The 20,035-nt window shown below is 39.7% G+C and overlaps 1 protein-coding gene across 1 annotated transcript; it reads left to right on the forward strand.

Moving 5' to 3' along the window:
* Positions 1-256: 256 nt before the first annotated feature.
* On the forward strand, positions 257-19,760 carry LOC129842370 (zinc finger protein ZFP2-like). Its single transcript, XM_055910908.1, has 2 exons — positions 257-914; positions 12,100-19,760. The coding sequence occupies exons 1-2, from the start codon at positions 518-520 to the stop codon at positions 13,149-13,151; spliced, it is 1,449 nt and encodes a 482-aa protein (XP_055766883.1). The 5' UTR covers positions 257-517; the 3' UTR covers positions 13,152-19,760.
* The last annotated feature ends 275 nt before the right edge of the window (positions 19,761-20,035 follow it).

Raw genomic sequence — 20,035 nt, forward strand, 5'->3', positions numbered from 1 at the left:
CTAAAACTTTTGACCAGTAGGGTATATTATGTTATATAATAAATATGTAATAACATTAAAACATAACTGTTTGTCCTTATAGGGAACCAGATCGTGACTCCAACTCAAAACTCATGCTTCCTACCCTTTAACTTTTTGTGTGAAAATTAAAATATACATTTTATTCAACTGCGTTAACCACTCCAGTCAGCAGATTACGATCTGCGACTTTAAGACCATTCTGTTAGTGTGACGTATAATCTAGTGGACGGGACACTTCTTTCAACAGCAACAACAGTCAGTCACCCACCTCGGTAGCTTGCTAGACAAAATAGCCGAACCAATAAAGCTCTTTTGACGCTTTAGTGTATATTAGCAACTGTGGTTTAAACCCACTTCTGTCGTCTAGATAGTTATCCGATTTAATTTCATATTTACGGTGTTGTTGTTATTATTCAGCTAGCGGGCTGGTTAAGTTAGCATTAGCATAGCTAGCGGGCTGGTTAAGTTAGCATTAGCCTAGCTAACATCCCCGACCATGCGGTCACTAAGCTACTCCCCTGCTAAAGAAGAAATAGATATCACGGTAAAACAAGAAGTAGAGGAAGAGGCCGTTACTGTGAAAGAAGAAAAAGACGCATTCAGAGTGAAAGAGGAAGAGGAGGATGTTACGGTAAAAGAAGAGGAGAAGAAAGAGGAAGATGCTTTCAGAGTGAAAGAGGAGGATGTTACAGTAAAAGGAGAGGATGATGCAGTTTATGGAGTGAAAGAGGATGAGGGAGAGATGACTGTTACATTGAAAAGGGAGGAGGAAGAAGAGGAGGAAACTGGATTTCTGGGCCCGGTTTCCCAAACGCATCTTACGGCAACCAATGGTTCTAACGATGAATTTAGCCATAAGATGGTTTTGAGAAACCGTCCCCTGATTAACACTAGTAAGTACTGTCTTAAAAACAGAGGCACAAATTCTGCAGTTGTTGAACTGATGTGTGGTGTTAAAGCGGAAATATGCAATTGTTACATCCATATTGTGACTTTTAAATTATTTATTTATAGCCATTGATTCTTGAAGAATATAACACATGCCTCATGAGCTTAGTTCAACTGTTGTACCCCATCAGATCCCCAAATAAGCTTTTTTTACTCCAATGTTTAGAAACAATGTAAATCAACACTGTATAGCCTCAACGTGGTTAAAACTAATGTTGATATCATGGATGGTCAGCCCTTCCATCCATAGGTCTGTCTGTCTGTAGTTACATTTCTCCAACCCCATAATCATCTTATTACCAAAACAGTGGTGGAATGACAGATTTGTTATTGTTTGAACTGCAGATTGCTGGGTTATGTGGATTTTTTAAACCGCAACAAAATGGCTGCCCAGAGACTTGGTTTGGTAAACAGCTGAGGGATGGGGGAAGGAAAAGTGTAACCACTCAAATTCATAGAGAAAGCTATTGTAGCAACCGTAACCCAACACCTAGCGACCTCATCAAGAAGTTCAGACATCTTGGTGTAACAGTTATAAGGTGTTGACTTGACAGTCACTGGACCCAGGTTTGAGTTCAGCTCAGGGCTACCCCCTGAATTCACTACACTATGAATACAAGGCCTGGCCATGCATGATGTCATAATGATATTTTAACCAGGTTTCTAGGCTAAATAGTATATTCTAGAATTCATCCATGATGTCATAATGATAGTTTAACCAGGTTTAGGCTTTAGTATATTCTAGAATTCATCCATGATGTCATAATGATAGTTTAACCAGGTTTCTAGGATATATAGTATATTCTAGAATTCATCCATGATGTCATAATGATAGTTTAACCAGGTTTCTATGATATAGTATATTCTAGAATTGCCAGTGAAGATTTCCTGTGGAGGCAAATTATTATTTGCCCTACGGGACTCCCAATCACGGTCGGTTGTGATACAGCCTGGATTTGATCCAGGGTGTCTGTAGTGGCGCCTCAAGCCCTGAGATGCAGTGTCCTCTGCGCCACCTGGGAGCCCCAAAATCATGTTCTAGTGCTGTCCCCAACTAAAATACATCTTGGTCAACCAAGTGTCATCTGTTCTTTCTACCAATCGCCCCATGGTTTTATAAAATCAAATATACGTACTGAACTTGTCTGATGCTTTAACCTGTCTGGCACCAGTGCCACGGTAGCGGTAGCGTCCCACCTCGACAATAGCAAGTGAAATTGCAGGGCTCCAAATTCAAAACAACAGAAATCCCATAATTACAATTCCTCAAACATACAAGTATTACACACCATTTTAAAGATAAACTTCTTGTAAATCCAACCACAGTGTCCGATTTCAAAAACGCTTTACGGCGAAAGCACACCATCTGATTATGTTATGTCAGCGCCTAGCCACAGAAAATCATACAGCCATTTTCCAACCAAGGAGAGGTGTCACAAAAGTCAGAAATATCGTTAAATTGAATCACTTACCTTTGATGATCTTCATCTGGTGGCACTCCCAGGTCCTCATGTTAGACAATAAATGTTAGTTTTGTTCGATAATATCCCTCTTTATGTCCAAAAACCTCAGTTTTGTTTTGTGCGTTTAGTTCAGTAATCAAAAGGCACAATGCATGCTCTCAATGTCAGATGAAAAGTTTAAAAAAGTACAATAAAAGTTTGTAGAAACATGTCAAATGATGTTTAAAATCAATCCTCAGGTTGTATTATTGATTATTTATGACAAATATTTCAACCGGACAAATGCTTCATCAATAGGAAAGGTAAACAAGAAATGCGTGCTCACAATCACGCGCAGTACTCATGGCTGGAAATTTCAACTGGCGTCTCATTGAAAGTGCTGTATCTCCCTAATCCTTCAGAGTAAAAGCCTGAAACAATGCCTAAAGACTGGCCATATGTCGAAGAAGCCATAGAGATCGTGAACTGGGTCCTAAGTCTATGTATGGTGGATAGGCTTTCAATGGAAAAACAGCCTTTCAAAATAATAGTACTTCTTGGTTGGATTTTCCTCAGGTTTTCGTCTGCCATATCAGTTCTGTTATACTCACCGACATTATTTTAACAGTTTTGGAAACCTTAGAATGTTTTCTATCAAAATCTACTAATTATATGCATATCCTAGCTTCTTGGCCTAAGTAGTAGGCAGTTTAATTTGGGTACGCTTTTCATACAAAATTTCGAATGCTGCTGTTTTAATAGTATGTTGTACCTTGTTTCCCTCCTTCAGGGAACAGTAGTTATAGTCATAACGTTACGCTTGTCATATGATGAACTTCAACTTAAATACTGGATCTTGCTGTCAGAGTTTTTTGTATTCAGATCTCTGAAATGCTCTCTAACTACGTAACATTTAGTGTCTCCTTATGTTACGCTGGGAAAACAGTTTTCATGGGCACAGAAATCCTAAATCATTTCAGAGTTTGCTAAACCCAATGGATCTGAGTCACCTTAACTTTATTGACAACACACAAATGGATACTGTCATTAATGTGGTTCTTCAATAATTACACATAATTCTTAATACTGTAGCTGTTTTGTTAGTCACATGTTCAACTATCATCAGCTGATCCAGGAAATCATTTTCTGAATGCCAGTCACATGACAAACATCATGACATGCAACAACAACCAAAGTGCTTCTTCATTCATTACACCGGTAAAGACAGTTATGCCGTGCTCCACGTTGGATCCAACATCCCTAACAAATTGATGTTTACAATGTTATTGTCTGCTTGATTTACAGTAGGGTCTCGTTAGTCTGTTTGCACACAGAGATACTTAGCTCATAATGTGTAGAGAACTGTTCCTTGATGGATAGGCTATTGTACAAAACAGAGCTATTTTCCTTTATTCAGGACATTTAGAATGACAACCCATTACAGAGTAGCCTAGTGGGATTATTCACAAAATTATCTGGTGATCAGGTTATGAAATGTCATGACAATGACATTTTAGTCTCCATGTTTCACCTGAAATTTTAAATGATTCATAGTCCTAGGTCTATGTTGTTGTTAGGTGAAGTTATGGGTGCTACAGTAGGTCTATGTTATTGTTAGGTGAAGTTATGGGTCCTACAGCAGGTCTATGTTGTTGTTAGGTGAAGTTATGGGCCCTACAGTAGGTCTGTGTTTTTGTTTGGTGAAGTTATGGGTCCTACAGTAGGTCTGTTATTGTTAGGTGAAGTTAGGGGTCCTACAGTAGGTTTATGTTGTTGTTAGGTGAAGTTATGGGTCCTACAGTAGGTCTATGTTATTGTTATGGGTCCTACAGTAGGTCTATGTTAGGTGAAGTTGTGTGTCCTACAGTAGGTCTATATTATTGTTAGGTGAAGTTATGTGTCCTACAGTAGGCCTATGTTATTGTTAGGTGAAGTTATGGGTTCTACAATAGGTCATGCAGTTATGGGCCAATTTGTTAAACACTTAGTGTCCAAACCCTCATTGTCAGGCTGATGTTAAAGCCAAAGAGCCTTTTACTGGTTGAAGTGTTTAAGTTTAAAGCAGCTGATTTGCGACAATAACATAAAGTTAAGTTGGAGATTCAAACGAGCCTTACAATTATAATCCAAAAGTAATGTAAAATGCACTCATAAGCAACCTGTAAATGGAGGCTATTATTGCTGTCAGCCTATGAGAACTCCCCTGAGTTTTCCCCCCACGGTGGTGAATTAGTGAATAGACACAGAAATTAATGTGAGTTTCCTTGAGTAGCACTCCTGATCTTGCGCTGCAATATTCAGAATACATTGTTAAAAACTGAAAAACTAAAATCTTTGCTCACCATTTTTGCTCCAGGCAGATATAGTACATCCATAACTAGTGGTTTCCTCATTACCAGATATACTACATCCATAACTAGTGGTTTCCTCATTAGCAGATATACTACATCCATAACTAGTGGTTTCCTCATTAGCAGATATACTACATCCATAACTAGTGGTTTCCTTATTAGCAGGGAGGAGTTTCTGCAATCAAATTGTGTGTGCATTGCCCTCGTGCTGCAATTTGAGCAAACACAGAAAGGGGCCTATATTGGAGACCAAAAGTCGTCTGGCACACTGCTTAGGATTTCAACAACTTAAATAACTTATTTCTAGTTACTACTAATGTAAAAACAAGACAAAATATGACTTGTTGCTAACTTGACTGTCTTAACATCTCATCTCTAGGATATGTGGGACGCTAACGTCTCACTTGGCCAAAATCCAGAAAAAATGTAGCGCGCCATATTCAAACATATTACTATAAAAATCAATCTTTCATGAAATCACACATGAAAGACACCAAATTAAAGCTATACATGTTGTGAATCCAGCCAACATGTCTGATTTCAAAAACGATTTACGGGGAAAGCGCACCAAACAATTGTGTTAGCTCAGTACATAGCCACAGAAAAACACAGCCATTTTCCCAGCAAAATATAGTAGTAACAAAAAGCAGAAATAGAGATAAAATTAATCACTAACCTTTGAACATCTTCATCAGATGACACTCATATGACATCATGTTACACAATACATTTATGTTTTGTTCGATAATGTGCATATTATATCCACAAATCTCAGTTTACATTGGCGCCATGTTCAGAAATGCTTCCAAAATATCCAGAGTAATTACAGAGAGCCACGTCAAATAACAGAAATATCATCATAAACTTTGATGAAATATACACGTTTTTACATATAATTAACTTCTACTTGCACACAATCCCGGATCCGGGAGTACCCCCATCAGTAAAAAAGCTGACTAGCATAGCCTAGCATAGCGTCACAAGTAAATACTAGCATCTAAATATCATTAAATCACAAGTCCAAGACACCAGATGAAAGATACACATCTTGTGAATCTAGCCATCATTTCTGATTTGTAAAATGTTTTACAGGGAAGACACAATATGTATTTCTATTAGCTAACCACGATAGCAAAAGACACAACTTTTTTTTCCCACCATTTTTTTCTTGCATAGGTAGCTATCACAATTTCGACCAAATAAAGATATAAATAGTCACTAACCAAGAAACAACTTCATCAGATGACAGTCTGATAACATATTTATTGTATAGCATATGTTTTGTTTGAAAAATTTGCATATTTCAGGTATAAATCATAGTTTTACATTGCAGCCACCATCACAACTCTCACCAAAGCAAATAAAATAACTACAGAGACCATCGTGAATTACCTAAATACTCATCATAAAACATTTATGAAAAATACACAGCGTACAGCAAATGAAAGACAAAGATCTTGTGAATCCAGCCAATATTTCAGATTTTTAAGTGTTTTACAGCGAAAACACAATATAGCATTATATTAGCTTACTACAATAGCCAACCACACAACAGCATTGATTCAAGCCAACAATAGCGATAACGAATAAACCAGAAAAATATATAAATTTTTTCACTAACCTTCTCAAACTTCTTCAGATGACAGTCCTATAACATCATATTACACAATACATATAGAGTTTGTTCGAAAATGTGCATATTTAGCGGCACAAATCGTGGTTATACAATGAGAATAGTAGCCAAGCTGCCAACAAAATGTCGGGAGAAATCTTGGGAGAGGCACCTAATCTAATCAGTAACTAATCATAAACTTGACTAAAAAATACAGGTTGGACAGCAAACGAAAGATACATTAGTTCTTAACTTCTTCTGGCTGCAAGCCCGAGGCCGCCCACAATATGACAACAGCCAGCTCAAGTGCAGGGCGCAAGTCCAATACAGCAAATGAAAGGTACACATCTTGTGAATCCAGCCAACATGTCCGATTTTTAAAATGTTTTACAGTGAAAACAGCACGTATATTTATGTTAGCTCACCACCAAATACAAAAAAGGACAGACATTTTTCACAGCACAGGTAGCATGCACAAAGCCAACCTAACTAACCAAGAACCAACCAAACTAACCAAGAAACAACTTCATCAGATGACAGTCTTATAACATGTTATACAATAAATCTGTTTTGTTCGAAAAATGTGCATATTTCAGGTATAAATCATAGTTTACATTGCAGCTACAATCAGAAATTGCACCGAAAGCAGCCATAATAATTACAGACACCAACGTCAAATACCTACTTACTCATCATAAAACATTTCTGAAAAATACATAGTGTACAGCAAATGAAAGACAGGCATCTTGTGATTCCAGCCAATATTTCCGATTTATTAAGTGTTTTACAGCGAAAACACAATATAGCGTTATATTAGCTTACCACAATAGCCAGAAACACAAGCCATTTCCCAGTAGCAAAGGTTAGTGATCGTAACAAACCAGTAAAAGATATTTAATTTTTGACTAACCTTGATATTCTTCATCAGATGACAGTCCTATAACATCAGGTTATACATACACTTATGTTTTGTTCGAAAATGTGCATATTTAGAGCTGAAATCAGTGGTTATACATTGTGCTATCGTAGCTACTTTTTCCCACAACGTCCGGATATTTTTCTGACACCTTTTTCTGACACACATATTCTGACCAAATAGCTATTCATAAACATAACTAAAAAATACATGTTGTATAGGAAATGATAGATCCATTAGTTCTTAATGAAATCGCCGTGTTAGAATTCTAAAAATAACTTCATTACGACATACAGCTTCGGTTTAGCTAGAGTACCCAAAAGCTGGGCGCCGACGACTAGTTCACATGTACGACAGATATATGAAATAGCATCATAAAATGTTTCCTACTTTTGCTGATCTTTCATCAGAATGTTGGACAAGGGGTCCTTTGTCAAGAACAATCGTTGTTTGGATTTAGAACGGCCTCTTTCCCTCTCGATTTAGCAAGCACACTAGCCAAGTGGCACGAATCTCTCCATGTCAACAAACGGAAGAGAACGGAACACGGCAAAACTTCAGAAAAAATGTCAATAATTTGATTAACCTCTAACGCCTACCAAACCCGGATCCGGGAGCCCCCCCATCACAAAAGCTGACTAGCCTAGCCTAAAGCCACAGGGATATCATATAATAAAATGTTCATGAAATCACAAGTCCAAGACACCAAATGAAAGATACAGATCTTGTGAATAAAGCCATCATTTCTGATTTTTTTTTTTTTTTACAGGGAAGACAAAATATCTAAATCTATTAGCTAACCACGTTAGCAAAAGACAACTTTTTTTTTTACTCCACCATTTTCTTACTGCATCAGTAGCTATCACATTCGGCCAAATAAAGATATAAATAGCCACTAACCAAGAAACAACCTCATCAGATGACAGTCTGATAACATATTTATTGTATAGCATATGTTTTGTTAGAAAAATGTGCATATTTCAGGTATAAATCATAGTTTACCATTGCAGCCACCATCACAAATCGACTAGAATAACTACAGAGAGCAACGTGTATTACCTAATTACTCATCATAAAACCTTTCTTAAAAATACACAGCGTACAGCAATTGAAAGACACAGATCTTGTGAATCCAGACAATATTTCAGATGTTCTAAGTGTTTTACAGCGAAAACACAATATAACGTTATATTAGCTTAGCACAGTAGCAAACCAAACAACAGCATTGATTCCAGCCAAACATAGCGATAACGTATTCACCACCAAAATAAAAATAAAAATCACTAACCTTCTCAGAATTCTTCAGATGACAGTCCTGTAACATCATATTACACAATGCATATAGAGTTTGTTCGAAAATGTCCATATTTAGCGGCACAAATAGTGCTTTTACAATGAGAAAAGTTGCCAAGCTCCCCAGAAAATTTTGGGCGCCATCTTGGAGAGTCACCTAGTCTAATCAATAAATAATCATAAACTTGCCTAAAAAATACAGGATGGACAGCATATGAAAGACAAATTAGTTCTTAATGCAATCGCTGAATTACATTTTTAAAATTAACCTTACTGCGCAATACTGGGTGCAATACAGGGTGCGATAGCGCAAGGCTACATGGAAAATAATGTCGTCTTATGCATTTTACTTTTTCAACAGAACAACGAATTATCAGCATAAATAGTACTTACTATTAGCTGAACTCCCATCAGAATCTTGGGAAAGGTGTCCGTTGGCCAAAAGAATCGTTGCTGGGTTGGAGAATGTTTGGAGAATGTTTCCTTTAACGTTTTCCTTCGACTGCAATTAGCAGTACACAATGGCATTCGAGAGAGAGACACCCAACTCAATACAACGTCAGAAAATGGAATGCCCGAAAATCGCAATATACTGACATAAACTGAAATAAATCGGTTTAAAATAATAAGATTATGATGTCTTTAAAGCCTATATCGAATAAAAACAGAGCCGGATATTTCTAGTTTCTAAAACCAGAGCTTCTAAAAAGACATTCCAAGACCCTTTTTGCGTCAGCGCGAAGGTCCAAAATGCTGGACACCTTGATTCCAACCAATTTATCAACTTTCTGAACTGCGTAGAAACTCCATTTCAACTCTCCCTATTCGCTAACAACCAGGGGAACAACCAGCGTATGCAGTGCATCTCTTAAATGACTTAAATCTCAACCAATAGAAGACAGTCAGGGTTATCTACAGGTCTGAGAACAGCGTGGAGATTTCACCATTTTCAAATTCTCATAGGAGAATTGCTCTAAGTCGAGTTCTGTTTCACTTACAGACATAATTCAAACAGTTTTAGAAACTAGAGAGTGTTTTCTATCCAATAGTAATAATAATATGCATATTGTACGAGCAAGAATTGAGTACGAGGCAGTTTAATTTGGAGACGAATTTGTGCTATGTCGAAATGGCACCCCCCTAGTGGCAAGAAGTTAAACTATATTGAAAAAACATACTTTACGATGATATGGTCACATGTATCAAATAAAATCAAAGCCGGAGATATTAGTCGTCCATAACGGCAGCTTATCAGAAGGCAAATCCAGGTTCCTTCTCGCGCCTTCCTGAAAACAGGAAATGGGTGACACGTCATTCCAAGAGCTTGTATTCCACTTCAGACCAAGATAAACACTCAATTTCTTCTCTCACCGCCTCTTGACATCCAGGGGAAGGTGTATGAAGTGCATGTATACTAATACGTATCATGCCCATTTATAGGCAGGAACTAGAACAGAGCCGCGATTTCAGACTTTCCACTTCCTGGTCAGGAAGTTTGTGCCAAATGAGTTCTGTTTTACTCACAGATATAATTCAAAAACGGTTTTAGAAACTAGAGAGTGTTTTCTATCCAATAGTAATAATAATATGCATATTGTATGAGCAAGAATTGAGTACGAGGCCATTTGAAATGGCACATTTTATCTGGCTACTCAATACTGCCCCTGCAGCCCAAACAGGTTAATGCAACCGCTGTGTTAGATTTTTAAAATGAACGTTACTACAACATACAGCGTGCGTTAAAGCGAGACCGCACCGAAATTAATGGCGGAATAGTAGTTACACATTTTTCAACAGAACAACGAATTAACATCATAAATACTTCTTACTTTTTGATGTGCTTCCATCAGAATCTTGGGCAAGTTGTCCTTTGTCCAGAAGAATCGTTGCTCCGGTTGTAGATTGTCGCCTTCAACTTTGGAGTTAGCAGTAAACATTAGCCATGTGGCCCAGACGTGCCCAACTCACTATAACGCAGCACAAAGAAATATCCGAAAATCGCAATACACTGATATAAACTGATATAACTCGGTTTCAAATAACAACATTATGATGTCTTTAACTCCTATATCGAATAAAATCAGAGCCGGTTATATCTATAGCCTATAACGGGAGCTTTCCAGAACGCCATCCTGAGGTCTGTCTTGCGTCATGGCGAATGTTGAAAAGAGTGGACCCCACGTTCCCAGACCCTTTATATGGCCTCAGATCTGCCTAGCAACTCCATTCCAATTCTCACTATTTGCTGACATCTAGGGGAAGGCGTATGCAGTGCATGTCGACCAATAGAAGACATGCAAATTAATAAACTGACCCCAGAACAGCCTGCCTGATTTCAGATTTCTCACTTCCTCACAGGAAGTTTGCTCCAACTTGAGTTCTGTTTTACTCACAGATATAATTCAAACGGTTTTAGAAACTAGAGAGTGTTTTCTATCCAATAGTAATAATAATATGCATATTGTACGAGCAAGAATTGAGTACGAGGCAGTTTAATTTGGGAACGAAATTTTTACAAAGTGAAAACAGCACCCCCTATTGAGAAAAGTTTAAAGATACACTTGTTCTTAATGCAACCGCTGTGTCATATTTTTTTTTAAACTTTACGTAAAAAGCACACCATGCAATAATCTGAGACGGCGCTCAGATTTAACAACATTTCTCCGCCATGTTGGAGACAACAGAAATACGAAATTACATCATAAATATTTCCTTTGATTATCTTCATCAGAATGCAGTGCCAGGAATCATAGTTCCACATTAAATCGTTATTTTGTTCGATAATGTCCATGACTTATGTCTAAGTAGCTACTTTTGCTAGCATGTGTAGTACACGTGTCCAAACGCTCGCGCAGATGCAGCCAAACGTTGGACGAAAACTTCAAAAAGTTATATTACAAGTCGAATAAACTGGTCAAACTTAGTAGAGAATCAATCTCCAGGATGTTGTTATCATATATATCCAATAACGTTCCTACCGGAGCATTATTTTCAGTCTCTATAAGTAATGGAACGCATGGCGATATCATGAGGAAAGTGCGTGACCAAGAACTGGCACTCTGCCAGACCACTGACTCAAACACCTCCCATCCGGTCCCACAACACAGCATAAGCTTCATTCCACGGTCTACTGACTGTTGACATCTAGTGGAAGGCGTAGGAAGTGCAAACAGATCCATATATTACAGGGAATTGAATAGGTGATGATTTTAACATCGACATAATTCAAACAGTTTTAGAAACTCCAGAGTGTTTTCTATCAAATAGTAATAAAAATATGCATATATTAGCATCTGGGACAGAGTAGGAGGCAGTTCACTATGGGCACGCAATTCATCCAAAAGTGAAAATGCTGCCCCCTATATCAAAGAAGTTAATTGTCAAATAATTTAACAGACATCAATTGTTGTACAACTTCATGGGTATGCTCTGGGCATCACCGTTTACCTCAAATAAACAGTGGATATCGGCTGTTGTGGGCTTTTAACCGTCTGTCTGACTTTGTCATTCACACAGGAGAGAGACGGGACTTTCGTGGATCCTCTGTGGAGCCTCAACCACATCATGATGCTGACAAGGCAGAGATAAGTCTCTCCAGATCAGAACTCAAGAAACACCAGCGATTACACACAGGAGAGAAATCTTTCTGCTGCTCTGACTGTGGAAAAATATTCAACTCTTCAGTAAACCTTAAGATACATCAACTAATTCACACTGGAGAGAAATATTTTGGCTGTGATCAATGTGGGAGGAGTTTTTCTACATCTAGCTATCTAACTATACACCGGAGAACACACACAGGAGAGAAACCTTATAGCTGTAGTCAGTGTGGGAAAGGTTTTGGTACATATAGCTGTCTGGCAACACACCGGAGAACACACACAGGAGAGAAACCTTATAGCTGTACTCAATGTGGGAAGAGTTTTGGTGCATCTGGCTGTCTGACAAAACACCAGAGAACACACACAGGAGAGAAACCTTATAGCTGTGATCAATGTGGGAAGAGTTTTGGTACAGCTGGCTGTCTGGCAACACACCGGAGAACACACACAGGAGAGAAACCTTATAGCTGTACTCAATGTGGGAAGAGTTTTACTCATTCAACCAGCCTGATAGCACACCAGAGAACACACACAGGAGAGAAATCTTATAGCTGTGATCATTGTGGGAAGAGTTTTGGTACAGCTGGCTGTCTGGCAACACACCGGAGAACACACACAGGAGAGAAACCTTACAGCTGTACTCAATGTGGGAAGAGTTTTACTCAGCTAAGCAGCCTGATATCACACCGGAGAACACATACAGGAGAGAAACCTTATAGCTGTAATCAATGTGGAAAGAGTTTTGCTTCATCTGGCCTTCTGACTGTACACCAGAGAATACACACCGGAGAGAAACCTTATTGCTGTGATCAATGTGGAAGAAGTTTTACTCAGCTAAGCAGCCTGGTATCTCACCAGAGAACACACACAGGAGAGAAACCTCATAGCTGTGATCAATGTGGGAAGAGATACTCTGATAAAAGATCTCTGACTAAACATCAGAAAATACATGGAGTTGTTTCATGATATCAATGAAATAATGTAGAATTTTTTAATATTGTACTATTTAAAGGAATGTCAGAATGTAGAACCCTAAACACTTTCTCTGAATTGAAAGAGTTACTATTTATGAGATTTAACAAAAATAGAGCTGTGTTACACATACCATGTTGGTGACCCACTTGAATCAAAATGCAACATTCCAAAGTGTTTAGGTTTTCAATATATCCCAAACTGTTTCTCCATATTGGTTATTGATTTGGACACGTTAAAACTGTGTTTTGACATTGCGCTATTCCCATTTAGCAAAATGTAATTGAAAAGAAGACTATGCCCAACGTCCAATATATGCTTTGTCCAGTATATGTTTGGTTGTAGTTGAAAGTGAAAGTTGAAAAGATGTCTTTTCAGGTCGATTTTTTTCCAATGACTTAATCTGCTTAATTTCAACGTACTTGCAGCCGATACACCTATAATCAATTTTATTAACAATCTGACATCACTCCAGTATTTTCTTGACAACATTCAAGTGCTAATTGTCTTTATTCCACTACTGAAGAAGCATGATTCAAATCACCTCATATTTCAAACATTCAGCCTGACAAAAGATACATGTTTTATTATTCCAGCCTCACCATTAAGTTAATTATTGCCAATAGATATTAACAAAGGGGTGTACATTTGGTTTTGATATTTCATATTTACAATTATGTAACATTTAGTAATCATAGTTATTCATGCAACCAACTTGACATTTTTGGGTACATTTATATTGACGTCATTATCCTGCTTTTAGAATATCAGGGTTAATTCTCACATGTGCCAACCCAAATGTACTAGAGCATGACATTGGGGACTGGGCCCCGATCCAACAACATGCCTTTTTGAGTGAACCCTGAAAAGAGAGAGAAGCTCCGCAGTGAGGTGGAAAGTTACTATGGATATCGCGTTTCCTCTTGAAATCAGACATGTCCGTCATAGGGACAACTTGGTTGCTGATTATCTCAAGGCTGGGCAGTCAAAAGATTTGTGTTTTGCATTTAGCCAGTGAGTTACCATGATCCCAATTTATTTTGACACGTTTTTCTGTGTTGGATATTAGTTTTATCTCTTATTTTTTTTTAACTGCACTGTTGGGGGCTCGTAAGTAAGAGTTCCAGTGTTGTATCCAGCGCATGTGACTAATACTATTTGAGTTTTGTTTGGGCTCGTTCCAAGGGGACGAGAGTTCTAGAAGCTAGTGAGTTTTAGGAAGACGACAGTTCTAGAAGCTAGTGAGTTCTAGGATTCTATAGAAAGAAAAACGATTGTATATTATTATTTAGAAATATGTTTTTTTCTTGTTTTTAATTGTTGACAGCCAGTAGACACCATGTTTATATTGTAGAAGGTGAAGCATTGTAGATGATTATGTGAAATGGAAGTTGTAGAGATACTCTGAATGATTGGCTATGAAAAGCCAACTGACATTTACTCCTGAGGTGCTGACCTGTTACACCCTCGACAACCACTGAGTATTATTATTTGACCCTGCTGGTCATCTATGAACATTTGAACATCTTGACCATGTTCTGTTATAATCTCCACCCGGCACAGCCAGAAGAGGACTGGCCACCCCTCATAGCCTGGTTCCTCTCTAGGTTTCTTCCTAGGTTTTGGGGGAGTTTTTCCTAGCCACCCTGCTTCTACACCTGCATTGCTTGCTGTTTGGGGTTTTAGGCTGGGCTTCTGTACAGCACTCTGTGACATCAGCTGATGTGAGAAGGGCTTTATAAATACATTTGATTGATTGATTGTACAACTGAATGCATTCAACTGAAATGTGTCTTGGGAGCACTGATTGGTGTCACCTCGTTAGTCAGTATGTGTTACACCTGTGCTGGCTTGTCCATCTCGTTAGTGGGAAGGTGTTTCACCTGAGCTGGTCCAGGTTCTATTTAAGAGTGTCTGGCCCAGTGCTCCAGTTGTCTTGATAGATGTGGAGAATCAACACCTTTTGTCGATCCACCTTTTTGGTTTGCTTCCTGTCTTTAAGTTTGGTGTGGGTTTTTCTTTTGTTTGCCTCTTCTTGGGCAAATTTAGTGGGTGTCATGGTGGGTGTCTTTTAGGTCCCAGTTGTTGTTACTAGTCAATTTTCAGTGGACACCCCCATAGTGTCTTTCAGAGCCCCTCCTAAAAAAAAAACAAGCTTGAATTTTAGGCTGGATAATGCATCCAATTAATATTTTAATCAATGGCATTTCCTTAGGGTGCTCATTAGTCTTTCAGTTGTTAGTCTTCTGTTTGTTGTGGACTAAATATTTCATTTTATTTGTTTTTTTCCTGTGACGCCATTGTGTTGCATCCATGTCTGAAATGTGCTGTATAAATAAGCTTGATTTGATTTCAACAACTGAACCCAATGACTGACCAATCAGACTCTTGGTCCCGCTTAGTATTTGTTAATGAATAGAATACAGTATATACATATGAGATGAGTAATACATAGACCAAGATACAGTAGAATAGGATAGAATACAGTATATACATATGAGATGAGTAATACATAGACTAAGATACAGTAGAATAGGATAGAATACAGTATATACATATGAGATGAGTAATGCCAGATATGTAAACATGCAGGAGATCCATGAAGGAAAGAAAGTGATGGTGCTCAGTGACGTTGTTGCAAATGGTGGGGAACAACCAATCACGATGAGGCATCGCCAGCTGTGAACGGTTTAGCTAGAGCCAACCATGGAGAATGTGAATGCTACATCAAGTGTTCCAATGGTAAAATGTGTGAGTTCATTGTGACACGGTCACTTTGCCTACTGTTTATGGGCCACGTTGGGATGCAACCTTGTTTTCTTATCATTTTCTAATAAATGTTTTATCATCTTACCCTCGTTTTTTCTCCCAAATTTCGATCTTGTCTCATCGCTGCAACTCCCCAATGGGCTGGGGAGGCGAAGGTCGAGTCATGCTTCCTTTGAAACATGACCCGCCAAATTGCGCTTCTTAATTAACACCTGCATGCTTGACCCGGAAGCCAGCTGCACCAATGTGTTGGAGGAAACACCGTTCACCTGGCATCCGAGGTCAGCCTGCAGTCGCCACAAGGAGTCGCTGGAATAGTAAAGCCCCCCCCTCATTAAAACAGTTGGTGGACGAAACGGAAAGAAAAATATAGTCTCCACTATAGTCCGTGCTATCTGGGATCCATCAGACTTCCTACCCCACTGACCTCTCCACCATTTTACAGGGAAGTGTGATGTAGGACCCAAATGGAAATTGTTTTCTGTTGTCCAACAAAAATATAGGATATATTTGTTGTCTTAAGGGGGAAGGTGTTACAGTCTTTGGTTTTTCCATTTATGTTTTGAGGTTGGATTTCAGTACATCTAGCTCGTACTGATTGGTGTCACCTCGTTAGTCAGTATGTGTTACACCTGTGCTGGCTTGTCCATCTCGTTAGGGGGAAGGTGTTTCACCTGAGCTGGTCCAGGTTCTATTTAAGAGTGTCTGGCCCAGTGCTCCAGTTGTCTTGATAGATGTGGAGAGTCAACACCTTTAGTTGCGCCACCTTTTTGGTTTGCATCCTGTCTTTAAGTTTGCTGTGGGTTTTTCTTTTGTTTGCCTCTTCTTGGGCAGATTTAGTGGGTCTCATGGTGGGTATTGGGTCCCAGTTGTTACTAGTCAACTTTCATTGGACATCCCATAGTGTCTTTCAGAGCCCATCCTAAAAAACAAGCTTATATTTTTGGATTGGATATTTTAATCAATGGCATTTCCTTAGGATGCTCATTAGTCTTTAAGTTGGTATTATTGTTTTTTTATCCTCTTATGTTTGTGTACTAAATATTTCTGTTTATTTTCATTGTTTTTTCCTGAGAAGCCATTGTGTTGCATGTCTGAAATGTGCTGTATAAATAAAGCTTGATTTGATTTGAACATATTGCAAAACAAATTAACCCAATGACTGACCAATCAACAGACTGATGGTCCATCTTAGTATGAAAAACAGTATCACTTTTCCAGCCTGCTGAAGGAGTGGTAAACACCACCCCCGGCTCTACCAGGGGCTTGAGGTGGTCTCCCACAGCTCTGTTTGTCATGTTTTGTGGCCTTGCAGTTCCATTTCATGACTGCCCCTGCAACACAGAAAGAAACACATTTAGTCATATTATACACTGCTCAAAAAAATAAAGGGAACACTAAAATAACAAATCCTAGATCTGAATGAATGAAATATTCTTATTAAATACTTTTTTCTTTACATAGTTGAATGTGCTGACAACAAAATCACACAGAAATGATCAATGGAAATCAAATTTATCAACCAACCCGTGGAGGTCTGGATTTGGAGTCACACTCAAAATTGAACTGGAAAACCACACTACAGGCTGATCCAACTTGGATGTACCTTCCTTAAAACAAGTCAAAATTAGGCTCGGTAGTGTGTGTGGCCTCCACGTGCCTGTATGACCTCCCTACAACACCTGGGCATGCTCCTGATGAGGTTGCGGATGGTCTCCTGAGGCATCTCCTCCCAGACCTGGACTAAAGCATCCACCAACTCCTGGACAGTCTGTGGTGCAACGTGGCGTTGGTGGATGGAGCGAGACATGATGTCCCAGATGTGCTCAATTGGATTCAGGTCTGGGGAACGGGCGGGCCAGTCCATAGCATCAATGCCTTCTTCTTGCAGGAACTGCTGACACTCCAGCCACATGAGGTCTAGCATTGTCTTGCATTAGGAGGAACCCAGGGCCAACCGCACCAGCATATGGTCTCACAAGGGGTCTGAGGATCTCATCTCGGTACCTAATGGCAGTCAGGCTACCTCTGGCGAGCACATGGAGGGCTGTGCGGCCCCCCAAAGAAATGCCACCCCACACCATGACTGACCCACCGCCAAACCGGTCATGCTGGAGGATGTTGCAGGCAGCAGAAGGTTCTCCACCGCGTCTCCAGACTCTGTCACGTCTGTCACGTGCTCAGTGTGAACCTGCTTTCATCTGTGAAGAGCACAGGGTGCCAGTGGCGAATTTGCCAATCTTGGTGTCCTCTGGCAAATGCCAAACGTCCTGCACAGTGTTGGGCTGTAAGCACAACCCCCACCTGTGGACGTCGGGCCCTCATACCACCCTCATGGAGTCTGTTTCTGACCATTTGAGCAGACACATGCACATTTGTGGCCTGCTGGAGGTCATTTTGCAGGGCTCTGGCAGTGCTCCTCCTGCTCAAAGGCTGAGGTAGCGGTCCTGCTGCTGGGTTGTTACCCTCCTACGGCCTCCTCCACATCTCCTGATGTACTGGCCTGTCTCCTGGTAGCGCCTCCATGCTCTGGACACTACGCTGACAGACACAGCAAACCTTCTTGCCACAGCTCGCATTGATGTGCCATCCTGGATGAGCTGCACTACCTGAGCCACTTGTGTGGGTCGTAGACTCCGTCTCATGCTACCACTAGAGTGAGAGCACCGCCAGCATTCAAAAGTGACCAAAACATCAGCCAGGAAGCATAGGAACTGAGAAGTGGTCTGTGGTCACCACCTGCAGAACCACTCCTTTATTGGGGGTGTCTTGCTAATTGCATATAACTTCCACCTGTTGTCTATTCCATTTGCACAACAGCATGTGAAATTTATTGTCAATCAGTGTTGCTTCCTAAGTGGACAGTTTGATTTCACAGAAGTGTGATTGACTTGGAGTTACATTGTGTTGTTTAAGTGTTCCCTTTATTTTTTTGAGCAGTGTATAAAACACTCAAAGTAATGGATATGATGCATCTATGGCCTCAGTTACACCTGGCACCTAAATGTAACTTCTGTCATCTCATCACTCCAAGCTGCATTAGGTTCAGATCTACCAGGATGGGCCTTTGATGCAGTCAGGCCACCGGATATGCATAAGCAATATAAAGAGATGTGGGGAAAAGTACATTTTACACCTTTATAAATCAAATGTTATAGGTCACAGGCAGATGTTATTGTAGTGAAATGCTAGACAAGACAAGTAGGCACGCAATGGATTATGGTCATTGTAGTTAATTAAGTTTTATGAGCTAAACTATGTAGAATATTGGCCTGTTGGAAACTACAACTCCCTACTACATCACACAGTTCAGGCTGGGTCTGATTTATCTCTAGAGAAACTACAACTCCCTACAACATCACACAGTTCAGGCTGGGTCTGATTTATCTCTAGAGAAACTACAACTCCCTACTACATCACACAGTTCAGTCTGGATCTGATTTATCTCTAGAGAAACTACAACTCCCTACTACATCACACAATTCAGACTGGGTCTGATTTATCTCCAGTCTAGCTCTAGACACACCCTCTCGGCAGACAGGCCAAAGGCGCTTGCTTGCCCCAATTCAGGGAACCGTTGATCAACTTCAGAGGAACTGTGTCTAGAGTGATTTCCTGTTGTTTTGACACCTCACTAGAAGACTAGAATACCTAGCTGTTGCTACAGAACGAGACGACCAATTCACAGTTAGTCTGTGTCTCGTTCCCCACACACGGACACATACCAAGATCACGTGTTTTCTATATGCACAAGATAGTTTGAGTATATAAGGCTTCTGAACTCCTTGTGTCATCGAGCTCTCGGCCTTCCACCTCAGAGTGTAGGGCTGACCAGCTACATTATTGCAATTCTTATCAAATAAAGGTTGATTGTTTGAAGAAATGTCAAAGTCTCTTTTTATTGGTTAGAATTTCCACCACAATGTGCAATAGGCTTTTTCAATACCAACAATGATAGACCAGACTCATAGTACAGAATGAATGACTGACTGCCCAGTTCACCGTCTCACCTCATACTGTATTGGAGCAGCAGCAGCTGACTGCCCAGTTTAACATCAGTTCACCGTCTCACCTCATACTGTATTGGAGCAGCTGACTACCCAGTTCAC

The sequence above is a fragment of the Salvelinus fontinalis genome, unplaced genomic scaffold (assembly GCF_029448725.1).
Source record: "Salvelinus fontinalis isolate EN_2023a unplaced genomic scaffold, ASM2944872v1 scaffold_0036, whole genome shotgun sequence".
Lineage (NCBI taxonomy): Eukaryota > Metazoa > Chordata > Actinopteri > Salmoniformes > Salmonidae > Salvelinus > Salvelinus fontinalis.

Excerpts from the sequence above, each read along its gene's own strand:
- LOC129842370 (XM_055910908.1), top strand. The coding sequence starts at position 518 with ATGCGGTCACTAAGCTACTCCCCTGCTAAAGAAGAAATAGATATCACG. Across the intron at positions 915-12,099 it reads CCGTCCCCTGATTAACACTA|GAGAGAGACGGGACTTTCGT; the intron begins GTAAGTACTGTC and ends TCATTCACACAG.